This window comes from Nipponia nippon, unplaced genomic scaffold (assembly GCF_047370975.1).
Source record: "Nipponia nippon isolate SJK-2023a ecotype South Korea unplaced genomic scaffold, ASM4737097v1 scaffold_19, whole genome shotgun sequence".
Taxonomy (NCBI): Eukaryota; Metazoa; Chordata; class Aves; order Pelecaniformes; family Threskiornithidae; genus Nipponia; species Nipponia nippon.
This window is the reverse complement of record NW_028262335.1, coordinates 9,590,241-9,605,606: the sequence shown is the minus strand read 5'-3', so window position 1 is coordinate 9,605,606 and position 15,366 is coordinate 9,590,241. Positions and strand designations below refer to the sequence as shown.

The following is a 15,366-nucleotide window of genomic DNA, read 5'->3' as shown; positions in this document are numbered from 1 at the left end:
AAGCTGACTGTATGGACCATATATGGATTCAGCTCAGCAAACCCAAACCCACTTTGGAGCTCTCGGATTTCCTTGCAGCTCTAGATGTGTCGTATCTGGGGATCACTAAGTAGGTGGAGTCTTTCCAAAAGCATTAAATACGCAAACCCTTCATTCTGCCTCACGCAGGACAGCGTGCCAGGAGACAGCTCAACTCACAGTAGGTGTAACGGCAAGTTTTAGGTTGAAAGTTAGTCAAGTGCCAGTCGACAGGTCCAGGCACCACAGGAAGACAGGCGAAACTCTCCTGGGAGGCCAGGAAGTTTCTGTTTCTCGTTCTCAACAAACAACACTTCTGTGACAAGTCATGTTGATACCATGTTATGGCTGATGCATGTTTTTAACCAGATTTTTGAGAATATGACAATAGATGGATAAACACATTTTTTTTTTCAAAGTCAAAAGGAAACGATACACGTCTGACTGTCAGAATGACTGCTGCTGATGAATGACCGCTTTTGTCTCCATGACACCTGATAATATTCAGCTACTAGAGCTCCAGTATCTTCTCTAAGAATACATTCAACCAAAACTTACATTTCTTTTCTGATTTTCATCAACGTCTATACATCCATTACTGAGAGAGCTCCAACTGCAGAACCTCTCTCATTAACTCTCTCAAAACATCTGAAATACTGTCTGATCAGGCAACAAGCATAAGTTGAGGAGATAGGAAAACACAAGACCAACATGCTTATGCGCCCTGGATCCTCAAGCTGCTAAGAATCACGTTTGTGCTACTGAGCCTTTGTGCCAAAAAGCTAATAAGCAAGACAAGACAAGACGACCATTTAAGCTGTTCCGAATGCTAGCAGAGAGAGTTCTCTTGGCTTGAAGCAGACTTTGATCAATTTAAAATAGGAAAAAAAACAACCAACCACATGGTTGCCAGGGGAAAGCCTGAGTAAATCTTGCCTAAAGGCTACAGAATAAGCTCTTATTAAGAGTCATTTATTGGCCCAGCAACAGAATCTGCTTGTGCAAAAACCTAGGTTAACCAGTTTCTTTTTTTTTTAAGGTTGAACTTCTGAACTTTAAGAATTTGCTGCCTTTTCACTTAGCTCAGTACCCTTATGACAGACTGCAAGTGGCTTTTACAGCCTCCTCCCCCACCTCTATCAGCTGACAGAAATCTGCTACAAGATCCTGTTTCTTTGATGTTCCTGTGCATGCTCTCTTTTCTCTCGCTCCCTCAGATTTTCCAAAAATATCTGTCATTTCTATCCCTTGTACTGACAAGGCACTGTGGTTTAACAAGTGGCTCTGCAGTGCCATTTTTACGTTACAGAACATTAAATAACATTAGATGTTAGAGGTTATGGCTTGCCGCTGGATGTTCAGGAGGTTGGATGGCTGAAATATTTCTTTATGGAGCCTGGCAACTTTCTTAATTTCTTGTTTATAGCAGCAGTGTGCTAATTTTGAGCATTTCAGGAGGAGTCCGTGATGGGATTCCAACAAGCAGTATTCCTGAAACAGTGTGTGGGGCTGTTAGCCTAAGTACCAGTCACATCATCATCATCACTGTATCCTGTGTGAGTGTTACACAGGACACGCAGTAGACTGAACAGATATAATTAGGAGGCTTATATAGAGGTGGTTTTAAACTTACTTAACATCCTAAGTCTTATTACTTTATGCTTAGAAAGAGGTAAGCAAGAAAAGTCAAGCGGTGAGGAATAAATGTAATTATTAAGATACAGAAAAGAAAATTCAGAAAGCTTGAAGAAGAGCAGATGAGAAGGAAGTCTATTACCTCATCTTCCACCTGGTGCCTGGGTGTACAAACACCACGAACAGGCCAGCTCAGGAAGGGGGTTGCAGAGCCAAGCTTGGGAAGGAATGAATGGGGGTGGTCTCGCCAGGATGTGATTGTGCTGGGGAAAGCACGTGGATCTTGCATTGGGGTGGGGGGCAAGGAAGCAAATGGGTCAGTCTGAGTCAGCTGAGATGCTGAAGCAAGTGAAGCTCTGTTTTAATAAGCAGATCTGTATCATTTCCAGTATTATACTTTTCCTTTGCAGTTGTTTACACAAGCAAGAAACTTCAATCTGTTTGTCTTCAAAATCTTGTGTGGTAATAAAGCTCTAAGAACCTGATTCGTGTGTTGTTCTTCACTGAGCACAAACAAGCACAGGGACCAGATCCCTCTGTATGGTACCGGCAGCCAGGAAACTCCGAGGGTCCGTGAGATACTCCTGCAGTGTGATCCCAGGATCACAGATGCAGCCTAAGTGCACAGAGCACGAAGAGTTTTGGAAAACATCTTTCTTTGCAACTGCTTGCTAGAGCTTTTTTGGCAAGCAGGAGGAACACGGGGAAAGAGGCGCAAACTTGCCACATTTCTAAACAGTTCTGTAAATCTAGTAGGCTGGTAAATTTATGTCTTTTTCAAGCAGATTCTAAATGCTGGTTTTGTCATTTTGTTAAGTCTTGCTTTTATTTTTAGCATTTGCCAATGCCAGAATGCTCCTGGTTAAAATTTATGTCAATTATTAATATTAGCTACACTAACACGGTTTAAACCCCTATGATTGTTTGGAGAAAGTACATGACCATGAATGCACAATCGTTTTTATTTCAGAAGGAAAAACAAGGCAGTTTTGAAACACACTTAACATCTTCAGTGGAAATAAGTTACTTTTTGCTTTTGTTGCATCCTAGTCAAGAACCATGGATGAATTCCCGAGTAACCACAACCACTAACAAAGTGCCTATGGACACAGACAGGACTGCACTGTTGCAGAAACTCAAGTACTGCGCAGTGTGACATAAGCCAGAGAGAGCCTACTGACAATGGATTCCCCCTGCCCCCGCGTCTTTTTGTCATTTCCTGTCTATAAATACCCAAGACCTAAACCCATCTCCCAGAGATGCACAGCAGCAGTAACGACGCTGCTGAAGAGAGAGAGTGACTGCAGGCAAAGGGAAGGGTCTTGCCTGCAAATTTCAGTGATGCAAATGAGTAGGGTCTCACTCTACAAAGGAAACAGGAGACGCTGAGAAAGAGGAAGGCAATGAGCTGAAGGCAAGAAAAACTGCTAGATTCATGGGCAATTTAAGCCCTGGAGAGTCTAGGTTACTTGACAGCTGGAGACTTAAGTGAGCATGGTTGAAGTGCATGGCGCACCCTGGACATTGGTGGGAAACCCAGTCATACAGCTAGTTGTGAGGTATTCTCTGGGCTTGTGTGTGAGAGTTGGCTGTAAGAGCCTCTGGCAGGTTGATCCCAGAGCCTCCACAGATGGAAATGGGCACGTGGCTTCCCCAGGGACTGCCTGGATTTCAAGCAGATCTGAGAGGATACAGAAGTTCTGAGCCTCTGCCTGCTTCAGTGGGACATGCTGGCCAACAAACACAACAAAACAAACCTTTTGGTCTCTTCCACATGCCCTGCTGAGAGCAAGAAGCCGCTTGTGCTTCTTCATGAACAACTGTGGCTATTTCAAATGCATTTGGAATTGGCCTGGAAACTATAAAGCCCTCTTTCTTGTCCACACATGTTACTTCCCACGGAACCTGCAGGTAAGATGTCCTTCCACCACATGAGGCACACTGACCTCCTGCAAACTGCAGCTCTGAAATGCTACAAAAAGGACCGAGTCTGTTTCTAAAATCAAGTTTATCACATGCCTCTCTGCCTCTCAGAGCTCCCCTTGTTCAAACATCAGTGGGCTGAACTAGACATGCTTCAAAATGCATCGGGTCTGACCAGCTCCTGAGTGGATGAAATGCATGTGTGGTGAGAATGGAGGGAGCAGAGTCGGAAACATCTGAATTCACTTTTGTCTAGGCAAAATTCTGGTTTGCAACCTGATCATATATGGGATCCTTTCATTGAAAAATCAAAACAAACGCCCTGCACGTAGCAGAGTACTGGTATGGTAGCACTAGCTTCCACATGTGAGCACTCTGGCAAGCCTGCGCAGGTTCCCACGCTGGCAAGAGATGGTTCATCTTTATGTCTGTGTCTGTACTCCCCGCTTACTGAGGTATCTGTGGAGTGGCTGATGTGAACTAACTTGTCTGCTGCTCTGTTGGCATATTCCACCTACCCACGTTAAAAAGAACCCGTATTTGATGAGAGTTTACCAAACGATCCTGTGACCAAACTAAAGGCATTTCCACCAGATGTTGTTGCATTTTGCACTTTCCCACATACCATGAATGCTTTGTGCAGCACTTGCAAGCTGTAGCTATGATTCGGTAAGCTTTTTTTCAGATTTCTGCAAGTCCAACTTTTAAAGTCACGTGCCTTGCTTCGCTCACAGTTTCCTCATTCTGCGTCTGCCCAGTGCAACCTGGGCTACTTTACCATATCAGCAATAGAGCTGAACATGATTTTCTTTCTGCAACAGTCCCAAGTTAGAGATTTCATTTTTGTCAGTTTATCTTGGAAGCAGCTGGGCTTCGTTATTTGATTAAAAGATCTGTAGTGAGCTGATTCTATTATCCTTTATATTGCACTCATTGCTGACACACTTGAATATTGTTGCATTGCTCTAATGAAGGTCAGATACCAAAAGATAGTGTCATACCTGTGGCGGCAGCGTCGTAAAAACCGCATAATCTTGCGAGCAGCTTGATCCTGCTTCTTGGTAAGCAGACTGCTTCTAAACACAAAAAAACCCAACACTGAAGTGTAGGCAAAACTGGGGAGAATAATAAATGCAAGAATAATTATCCTATGAACCACTGTCCTTTTCCCACTGGTTTTTGTCTGTAAATTACAGTATAGCCCTGATGAGTGTAAAAACAATATATAAAGATCCTGGTAGCATCTAACATCCCAACAGCTCACCTGAGTTTCTGTTGTACAATGGTGGCTGCCCGACGGTTTTGCCTCCTCTTCCCACATTCTTTGTAGCTACGATAGTACTGCTGGATCAGCATCGCGGCTCGTCGGCTCTGCTGGAATTTTTTCTGCTCATAATAACTTCGGAATTTGCTCTGGATAAGAATGGCAGCTTGCGTCATCTTTTTATAAAGTGCATACTACAAGAGAAACAAAGAGAAGCTGAGGCATTCCAATAAAACCAGCAAGAAGCAGGTTCCTACGGTGAAAGACTCTTGTGCCACTAAGACATGATGAGAAGCAAACGAGTATCTACTCGCTGCTTGGGAACTGTATGAGAAAAGGGTGACAACAAACTGGAACAACTGTGATATTATGTGCAGAACCTAGTCTGCATCAAGAAAGCAACTACCTGTTTTGCTGCCCCTGGAATAGTTTGACAGGATTGGTTTTATTTAATACCTAGCTAGCAGAGGCTCTACACGTACACGCTAATGAACAGATCCAGCTGTACTATATTTATGAACAACTTTGGAACAACTGGAGCGGATCCTGAGTCACGTTTACACTGCTTCATATTTGTACTGCAGTGGGTCTGCCTTAGAGATAAATCAATTGACTAGACTTGGAGGAATTGTTCATTTCCCTTGCACACAGAAATCTCATTACAAAGTACAGGATGCTCATTTCTATGCAGCCACTGTTTGTAAAGACTCGTAACAACAGCAGCAAAATATGCCCAACTAAGTGACTATAAGGATAAAGCAGTGTGAGTAACTATTCCAAAATGCTAAAAAATTAACTAAAACCAAAATACACTTTTTTTGTGCCTTCCTTTAACAATTTCTTTTAAACAAATTACTTTTTCAGAACTGAATTTGCTGTTCACAAGTGTATTCTACTTTCCTAGGACAATTAACTTTTAAACAGTTCATTTCATGTTTCTATGCCATAGCACAATACTGCAAAAGTTCTGATTGCTCAAATATATCCATTTAAATCCAAGCACTTAAAATGGAATAACATATGATTGTAAGTTAAAAAAAACCCCAAACCTAACAAAATCCACAACAGTTAATTAAGCAAGTCTAATATTGAGCCTGTCATAGGCAAAACTAAATCTCATTAGAAGTCTGTAACAAGCATCCACTGAACTTGCAAATTTGCATGAGCACACGCATCCAAAATTCCCTCTAGCACTCTATTATTTCTAGCCTCATGATTCCAAATAAAGCAGGCACAAACTCTTAAAAAGAAAATCTTTATTCTACATCCTTTTCCTTTTAAAGCATGCAAGTAGATGGCTGCTTAACAGACACCATATGCATTCATGAATATTTTTAGAAGTCCTTTTTAAGATAGAGATGTAGAATAACGTATAGAAGTTGCACTCATACCTCTGAACTAACACTATGACAGAGGTATCCGTGTTCACTGATCTTATTTTGAAAGTTTTAACACTTTCAAAACTTATGTGTCTGTTGTTCCTGGATATTTTATCAGCTATGGCTTCTGCTCACTTTATCAGACAGATGAGACACAGAAATAGCAGCAACTGCCCTACACAGGGTAATGTCCTAACATGTCTCAGTGGAGTTTTCCTGCCTATTGGGGAAAAAAAAAAACAACAACCAACCCCAAAAAAGCAAACACAGCCTCCCCCGCAACATCATCCCAAAGCAAAAAACCCTCCAATATCATCACAGACCACCATTTACCAAATTTCACTTTTTGGAATTGAAGCAGTCATTAGGTGCAGTTGTATTTTGCCATTATTAATTTCCTTTTTTTTTTTCTGTTTTTTTTTTTTATTTTTTCTTTTTAACATTTTTAATTAAATGGATCAGATTATGGTTTTAAATTAGCTATTTTAAATAAGTCCACTCGTGGGCTGGTCGTGGTTTTCCTTCCAATTTTTAGCCCAGATGGGACTTCTGTGGCTGAGTTAGAAACCCCTGAACAGAAGGGTTCAAATACGAAACCATGATGTGAGCTATGACAGTTCAAATCTAGTCATAAGCCTGTGCTGATCTCAGCAATACAGTAACATGATAGAGGAATAAGGCACATGAAAGAGAAAATAGCAGTCACTGGATAGACTAGATCCCGATATGTTGGCATTCAACTCTAAGCCCCACTTAGCTGATTAGCTGCTCCCTCTCCTCCTCTTTATCCCTCCAGCTGGGAAGAAGATAAATGGAGAAGTCACCTAACGTCCGTGAAGTGGTAAGCCTCAGCTAATACAGCAGCCCTGGAAAGCTCAGCTCACTTGTGCTGGTAGAACAGTACTTTGATACAAAACCATGGTGCAGGAGGAAGCTGTGGATGGAAAATTACCCTGAGGACAAGTTCTCTCCAGGAAGAGCATGCCTTGCTTCCTGGGTAGCTCTGAGAGAAGCTCAGCTGATTCTAGTACCTGATGAGAGCAAGACGTTGCACAGCTGGGAAATCCATCTTTACAGTAGAAAATTATTGGCCATGAACAATTTAAGACTGGCATCAACAGTCATGCCTCCAGTATGAGCAGCCACGTACATGAGATGGCGGTCTCCGGAATTCAGGGCACAGGTATTTCAAAGACAAATGTTCAAGATACTTTGGCAGGCAAGCAGAATGCAGAGGACATCGGCTGCACGGGTGGGATAAATGGTCTCCTGTGCTCCCCGAATGCCAAGGCAAAGATCACCGAGTGACGGCTAATTAGCAGCAACAAAGGAAAGCTTGTCCTCTGGAAACTGGCTTCAAAACCTTCCCTGCACCTCAGCCCATCACTGCTTATATGAGTACCTGTAGAAGCAGGAGACTACTTGACAACTTTTTTTTTTTTTTTCCAGTTGTACTACTATGTTGATATGCTGTGGCATGGCAGCCCCTATGTACCTCCCATAAGGTTCGGTTTGTCACCGATTTCTCAACTACAGGTATTTATTAGTGGTTACTACTAAAACATTTCTCTAAATGCCACGTTCCTGGTTTATATTGAATGTGAAAGTTAGTGACCCATGGGGAATTGTTTCCAAAATAGTGTTTGTATTTGTATTACCTTCAAGGCTATCCAAGTAAGCTTAGGGAGAAACAGAAAAATACATAGTTAATGTTAGTTCTGCAAATAAAGAATGAAAAAATAAAAAACCCAAACCATCTTCTTTCAAAAAGAAGCGATTCCAGGATCCAAGACAAAGCAGTTTGTCAAGCAGTTTTTGAAAGGAATTAAGCTTCCCCATTAGAGGAAGTACCACTCCAGAACGACAGCCATGTGACAGGTTGAATGTGAATCATGATGCAGTCACCTAACACTTGAAGGGCTTCTCAAATAAATGGTTTTGAAGGCTGTAAAAGAGCACAGGCATCTTGCCTTTCACTTTACGTAACATGCCGCCAGGCATCACACAGCTCGAGTCTAGCACAGTATAGTGAAGAGAGAGACATGGGCTCTAGCCCCCACAAAAAACAACAAAAAAAACCCCAACCCCCAAAAAACCTCACAAAAAAGCAAGAACCAAAAAGGAAGAAGAAAAAGTATCTTCTTTTTCTGGGGTTGAGAACTCAGCCTAAAAGCATGCCTCCAACTAGTGTCTGGAGAACAGTCTCAGTCCTGGAACAACTTGCATCAAGCTACAACACGTGACTTCCCATAGTTTAAAAGTTTAGTATCTGCAAAATAAACCAACCTATTTTTCATCTTCGCCTTTATCAAAGGCAAAACCAACTTCAATTTCACAATGAAATTTGGCAAGCAACTAGTCAGAGAAGAGTCTCACCAGGCTATAGCATGCACAAAGGCCAATATGGAATACATCATTGCCCTCTATCTCATAGCAAAAATGCAGGTTATCATCACAAACACAATCCTTTCAAGGATTCCCTCCAAAATTAAGATTCAGGACACTTTTCAATTTTGCCTGAGCAGGGCATTTCATTACTGCATGCTGAAAAGCATACAAGAAGAACAGTGGGATAATTCCCATTACAAAGGGCTGTGTTCATGGCACTTACACATGTTTCATAAAATTTCACTTCCTTGATTACCTGTTTGTATTTTCGGTAGCAACGCTGAATAACAGCCGCAGCCACCTCTTGCTGTTCCCGGAGAGGACGACCCTATGTGGAGAAGGAAAGAAGCAATAAGTAGTCAAGAGTGCACCAAAAAACAGGACAGATGATGTTAAGTGGCTCACAGCAGCTTGCAGGGCACCTCCTTCTAAATCTCTCCTATCAGTGCTACCCAGTCTGATTGAGGTCTAGGCATTTCCTGGAGATATCTATACTGTCAATTCATGTATGGGACAAACCCTCAAAATTGATCTTTACACCAAGCAGGCAACTAACCAGAACCTCTGGGGTATATTTTGAAGATACACTTTGTGAGTGCTGTTCTGGCACAGAAGGCGTGCTATGGCATGGCATGCTCTCTCCAGTATGGCAGTTGCTGGGTAAACATCAACAAGCACATGCTGGAAGCATTGAAAAGGTTATGACAGAAACCGTATTTTTGTCCCAGGAGTGGGTATTACCCACATTTTGTTTTGTAATAAATTATACTCTCTCACAACTAACAAGGAAGACACCGGATGTTTTGGCCACGTACCTTATATTTCCTGAACACTGTCTGGACGAGTTTGGCAGCTTCATAGAGTTCTCTCTGCTCATGATCAGACAGAGTTAACTGTGCAAACTCATTTTCTACCTTCTCGCTGGTGGATGCACTCAGAAATTCAGACCAGTCTGCTGCCGAGGGAAGGCTGGGTTTCTCAAAAGCTATTTCACTGATTGGTGAGCCTGCAGGGCTCAAGCTGGTGTTCGAAGAAGGGGTCAGGGGTTCACTATACAGACTTCTGAAATACCAATCATAGCAGGAATTATTGGCTCACAAAGCACCTGAGCTGACATCACAGGTAAGAACTACAACATTTCTCAGTTCAAGGCAGAAGTTCATGCTCCCCTCCCTCTCTCCAACCAACATCCCACATTCCTGATCCTGCCTGTACTGCACTGCACAGACTTGGCACTGGAAGAGGTCACAAGTCAGACTTTATGGCCACTTTCCTGTCCTGCCTCCTGCAGCATGCGCTCCCATTCTTCCATGAATTTGTAGCTGTGCTGGCAACGATACGTTTGACCACGAGAGCGCGGCTGCGCTTGGAACACCAGCATTGAGTCCCACTAAGAAATAACATCTGCAGGCTAAAGAATCAGTGCATGCTGCCCAGCATTCAGATCACTCAAAAACCCAGAGCGACTTCACAACTCTTACTGACCTTATCTGTGCAGCACTTGGCAGATGATCAACATCAGCAAGGTAACTGGCCAGCCAGCTCATTGTGGTGCTCATGGCAGCACTGTCCGTTCTCTCCACCAGCGGTGACTCCATCGGCACAAAATTCTCCCGCTTGATCCTGTCAGGCGTAGCTTCAATAATGTGCTCTGCAAGTGTCATCATGTTCACCTGGGAAGGGGGAGAGGAGAGCAAACTTTTGCTGCCTGGTAGCAGGAGCCTTGTACTTGCGTGTTACAGCCCCATTACACTTGCATGTTACAGCCCTTTAGACAGACTGCCCCATTTTCCCCAAACTTGTGGTAGCTGGAGTCTACTGTTTATCTCAGCATTGGAGAGAAATTCATTAACCAAAGCTTGTTTGCTTTTCTGCCTCTTCTGACAAAGCACTGCAGGGTTTCATATTCCCCAGACCTTTTTTCACTGAGCATATGGGGAGCCCAAGAGATCTGGTGAAAGGTTTACATCATTGGACCTTTGCTGTACGCTACTGACAGCTGTCACTACTATCTTATTTCCAAAGGAAAAGCGATCTTGCCACTCTTTTGCAGAGATGTGCAGTAGAGCATGACAGGACAATAAAGGCACATCAAGAGAAGCTAAAACCCTTGGGATCACAGCTTTGTCAGGAATCCTTCTGAACCATATCCCCCCGCCTGCCAAGGTTCACAGGAATTTTTAATATGAAGAACAGAAACCAGTTCTTTTTTTGCAAAGATCTGCTTCATCCATGTTATGCCAGCAAGATGAAAATATTTAGAGATGTCAAGGCAGTGCGTGTAGCTGTGCTCCCATTACTCTCTTTGCTCAGAAGACCAAACACAGTATCTTTTCCCCAGTGACTACTTCTCATCTGTCTGTCCTGCTTCTGTTGTGTTTTTGTTTCCTCTATTCCATATCTGGTAGGATTTTTCCTTCCCCAAACCCACTGCCTCTCCCGTTCTCCACTCTTATCTCCTTGCCCTTTAAAGTGCAGCAGCTTGGACTACAATCACAGCACTGCCTCTGTCAGGTCACCTTGTTTTCGTAGGAACTGCCTTCCGGTTCCCAAAGGACTACGGGGTCACCTTAGTCTCATTCACTGATGTGACCAGGAGGCTCTGCTTTTTTCCTTTTTCCTTGCAAAATTGCAAACAGTTTTGTGCATCCTGTACACTGTTGAAGCACATGCCAGTGCATGACCTGAAATGCTAACCATTAGCCTTTGCATCTGTGTTGAAAGGATAACCTTTGAAACTGGAAGAAAGTATACATTGACCATATGACCACTTCCTTTCACAAAGCACAATTCAGAGTCTCTAAAGGCCTCCACAGAAGTTTCGCACAGTTAGGCTCCTCTGTGCAGCCACCATTTTCCCTGAGACCGCTGATCTTGGCGCTATGGGTATGTTTACCTGCAAGTCATCCATGTGGTGCAAGCAGTCCTCATCCCCTGCATTGTCCCTGTAGGACAAGAGCTCTGCATCCACCATCTCCCTGTCAGCCATCATCAGCACATTCATCTGCTCTCGCTGGCGTAGCCGATGGGCTACAGTGTCCTTCCCCAGTGCAGCCCCCTTCTGGCTCCCCGCCACCTGCACTGCTGACACACCAATATAAATGTCTTTTGGGTTCCATTTGATGCCTGCTTGGCTGCCAGAGCCCCGGTACCCAGTAACTTCTGGGATATGCTGGGAAAGCTCCCGGCCATAGTCCCTTATCCCTTCACTGGGGCTGATTGTCTCAGTGGCGGACTGCTTGGAGCTGGAGTTCTGCTTCCTGATGTTTGGCTGTTCCAGGCTCAGCGCAGTGGAAAGCAGCTTCTCTTGCCGGGCTTGAAAATATTCAGGGCTCAGCTTATGTTTTTTGGGTGCGGGGTAATCTTTCTGAGTCTCACTACTGTAGTAACTGGAAGGTTCTGATCTTGGTCGTCTCAGCTCTGGAAACAAAGAGATCAATGGTCAAAACAAAACATGCAACCCATGATCGCTGTAGGAACTACAACAGCTTCTGCTGCAGGTGGAAGTTTGTGCCACGCTCTAGGACATCCGACAATATGGGCAAAGAGAGTAACTATCACCCAGGGAGGATACCACCTCAACCACTCTTAAGATACACGTCTTCCTAAAGCATGCATTTGCTCCCCTTCCTGATACTTGGAGCACATGCCAGAGAGACCACAAGAAAAGAACTAAGCATGTATACAGCGGGGCTACAGGTGGCATCTGCCACCCAGGCGAGCTCCTTGCCCCCAGGTTTTCACATGTCAAATGTCAGCAAAGCAGTGCATGCCCTCAGGGTTGTTTCACCTGTGTTTGTACTGGATATCACAGTGACTCCCTTCGGAGGCTCCTGAGAGGCAATAAGCTCACTGTGCCACTGGGACACCCAGTTCTCTGCGTTGGAGTCTGTGTTCGAGGGGCACTGAATCCTGGGATTTTGCCCAAGCTGAGTTTGCTCATCTCGCTGTAGCTGCTCCAAGCACTCCGCCAACTTCACGTGGCCCCGAGACCGGGCAATGGCCAGTGGCAGTCTCCCAAGGGAGTCAGGTATAGAGATGGCTCGGCGGTCCCACTTGTACAGCACAACGGCTGCATCCATGTGGCCCAGGGCGCATGCCCACATCTAAAAAAGAAAAGACAATTCACCCCTTGGGCGACCTGCCTTCTCCTTCCCCAGCTCACAGAAAAACGACTCTGATAAGCAAAACCATAACATGCTTGAACCCCAGCAACTAGCTTTTATATGTCCTATCCCAATAAAAGGCCGTTACAGAGGATTAGATGCATGCTATTGTCTCCTATGACAGAGAAACCTTCATCTGTCAAATGAAGCTCACAGTTTGACTATTTCTTACTGAGTAATAAACGCTTTTTGGTTTTTTTGGGTTTGGCATTTTTTTTTTTTTTTTTTTTTTTTTTTTTGACACTGGCATCACTGCAGAGACAGAACAGCCTCACAGGCAAAAGAATCTCTGAGATCAGAAACACACAGACAGGACTAAAGGTTGGGAACAATAAAATCAACACACTGCTGTTGTAAACTGGCACTTCTGGTTCCACCTGCTTTGGCTTTTTGCTTGTTGAAGTTCTCAGTCACAATTTCATGATTCCAATGACCAAGATATTGTAATGACTTTACAACCTCTACTGTCAGTCCGTCAAACAGAACAACTTGAAAGAAGGCATGTAAAGCCCTTTCCCCAGGACAATAGTGGAGACTAGGTTTTGGGTAAAACACAACCAGGACCACCTGTCTGTCCCCCTTTCCTCATGTTACTCAATGACAAGGTTTTTTCTGTGCGGTCTCTCTCAACAAAATGCCAGGAAGCTCATAGTGCTGTGCCTTACCATTTAACACAGCAAGGACACACAAGAAACATCTACTCTTCAGAGTGTGAACACATTAGGAAAATAATGCATCAGGAAGAACTCCAGAGGGTCCTCACACTCTCTCAGAAGTTTCAGTCTCTGCTCTTACCAGAGGAGTGCAGGAGAAATGATCCACATTCAAAGGGTCAACTTCCAGCTCCAGATCAATGCTGTCTGCATGTTTGGTGCTGCAGAGGAAACAACAGAACAAATGATGCTCTGCAGCCATGTTAGGATCATTGCCTAAATGCACAGCTTTACCCAATGCACCATACCACAACAAAGTGACCACGCATATATGCCCATGATACACATATTTACTACAGATGGTGCCCCCACCAGAGACTTCAAGAGCACGATACATTCAGTGACTGGACTCGCTCTCTCAAGAGACAGGTCCTGTCAGATCAGGGGACAGAAACAAGTTCAGGGACTTGGCCGTTTGTAAAAGACAACAAGAAATCTAGACCAAGCAGAGCTTACATATGCTTCTGCCATGCTCATACTGACACCCAAGAGTCCAACAGGCTGGGTCTTACCGCCATTTGATGAGGGTCTGGATCAGTGTAGCATAGCCCTGTGCAGCGGCTAGGTGGAGCAGTGTCATTCCTCGGAAAGTCTTTGAATGGATCAAGTGTTTGGACTTTGCCCAGCAAGCGCGACTCATCATCTTCTCACACACCACCACCACGCGGCTCTCAAAGCAGCTGCCCAGTGTCGCAGTCCCAGAAACGCACTGAAACACCACACACATCCCAGTTTAACCACTGAGGGGAGCTGCAATCTGCCCTGAGCAGGCAGCCTTCTGCTTCTAGAAGTACTGAGACAGTGGCAAATGCGAGTGAAAGCCAACTGCTGTTAAAGACAGCCACAAACCAGACTTGTTTAGGAAAAACTATAATCCTTTCCAACCCCCCCCAAAAACAAACTCTGGTAAGAAAGCATAAAGCTGCTGTGTCTGGACACAGCGGGGTTCATACCTGCACCTGCGTTCCTCCGTTCCCACTCCCATTGCTCCCGCCTCCTACTCCTTGTTTGTGCTGCTGGGAGCCTGTCATTTCAGCCATTCTCCTCTCCATCTGCTCAAGTCGCTCCAGTATTGACATCCTGAACTGGTTATCTAGGTTGGAGAAAGACCAAATAAGGATATTTCCAGGGAAAGAAAGCTCAGGTTTTGGCAGCCTACTGCAGGAAGCCACAAACAACTATCCTGGAAGTCACACAGGAGATTTGCTCTGCTTGGCAATGCACAGGGACACTCGCCCTGCAGTGTCCTTGCTCTTCAAGTTCCTGCAGTATCCCTTTGACTGCAATTCCAGAGAACTTCCTTAAAGAAAACAGACAGAAAAGGACAGATCCCTTCCCTTGTGATTCTAGCTGTACCCACACAATAAAAGACTGGGATAATGCAACTTCTTTCAAAACACAAGTAAACCCTAAGCAAATATAACCATTCAGACAGCATTTCAGTAGGATCGCATCTATCGAAATACTCTCCATTTCAGAGTCAATCCCCCTACTTTACAAGAGTCCTGAATTCAGCTTGGCTTGCCTCCTGAAACCATACAATAATGGTACCTGGAGGAAAAAACCTCCTCTGCTTCCTTCTGTGCTTAGAAAAAAGAGCCTTCAAAAAGGCACTTGCTCATTCCCTGACAGGCTCCCTTTCTTGGAAAACGGCTTCAGCCAACTACCAGAAATCACAAAGTATGGGCACTGATAATCCAGTAACATCATTCTGATAAGCAGTACAACTCTTGAGCCCTCTGGCCTCTGCAGAAGTCTAAAGGCTATATTAGTTATTTTCTCCTCCTTGCATTGTAACCTAGCACTATGATACAGCTACTAATGCTTGAATAGTGGAGCAGGGAGATTTAGATGGGTTAACAGGACATTGTTAAACCTGA

General features: G+C 44.1%; 1 protein-coding gene across 8 annotated transcripts in view; it reads right to left on the bottom strand.

Annotated features, from left to right (window-relative positions):
• CAMTA1 (calmodulin binding transcription activator 1) overlaps positions 1–15,366 on the bottom strand; it is a 325,037-nt gene that overhangs the window by 13,907 nt on the left and 295,764 nt on the right. For 6 of the 8 annotated variants that reach the window (XM_087755022.1, XM_087755015.1, XM_087755017.1 and 3 more), the window contains 11 exons: positions 14,440–14,579; positions 13,999–14,195; positions 13,569–13,647; positions 12,398–12,713; positions 11,504–12,027; positions 10,093–10,280; positions 9,423–9,669; positions 8,864–8,935; positions 7,878–7,898; positions 4,841–5,034; positions 4,578–4,652 (listed from right to left, as the gene is read on the bottom strand). In XM_087755022.1, the coding sequence (XP_087611148.1) occupies positions 4,578–4,652; positions 4,841–5,034; positions 7,878–7,898; positions 8,864–8,935; positions 9,423–9,669; positions 10,093–10,280; positions 11,504–12,027; positions 12,398–12,713; positions 13,569–13,647; positions 13,999–14,195; positions 14,440–14,579 (2,053 nt within the window). The remainder of the gene's footprint in view (positions 1–4,577; positions 4,653–4,840; positions 5,035–7,877; positions 7,899–8,863; positions 8,936–9,422; positions 9,670–10,092; positions 10,281–11,503; positions 12,028–12,397; positions 12,714–13,568; positions 13,648–13,998; positions 14,196–14,439; positions 14,580–15,366) is intronic. The other 2 variants (XM_087755018.1, XM_087755019.1) reach the window with 1 other exon arrangement.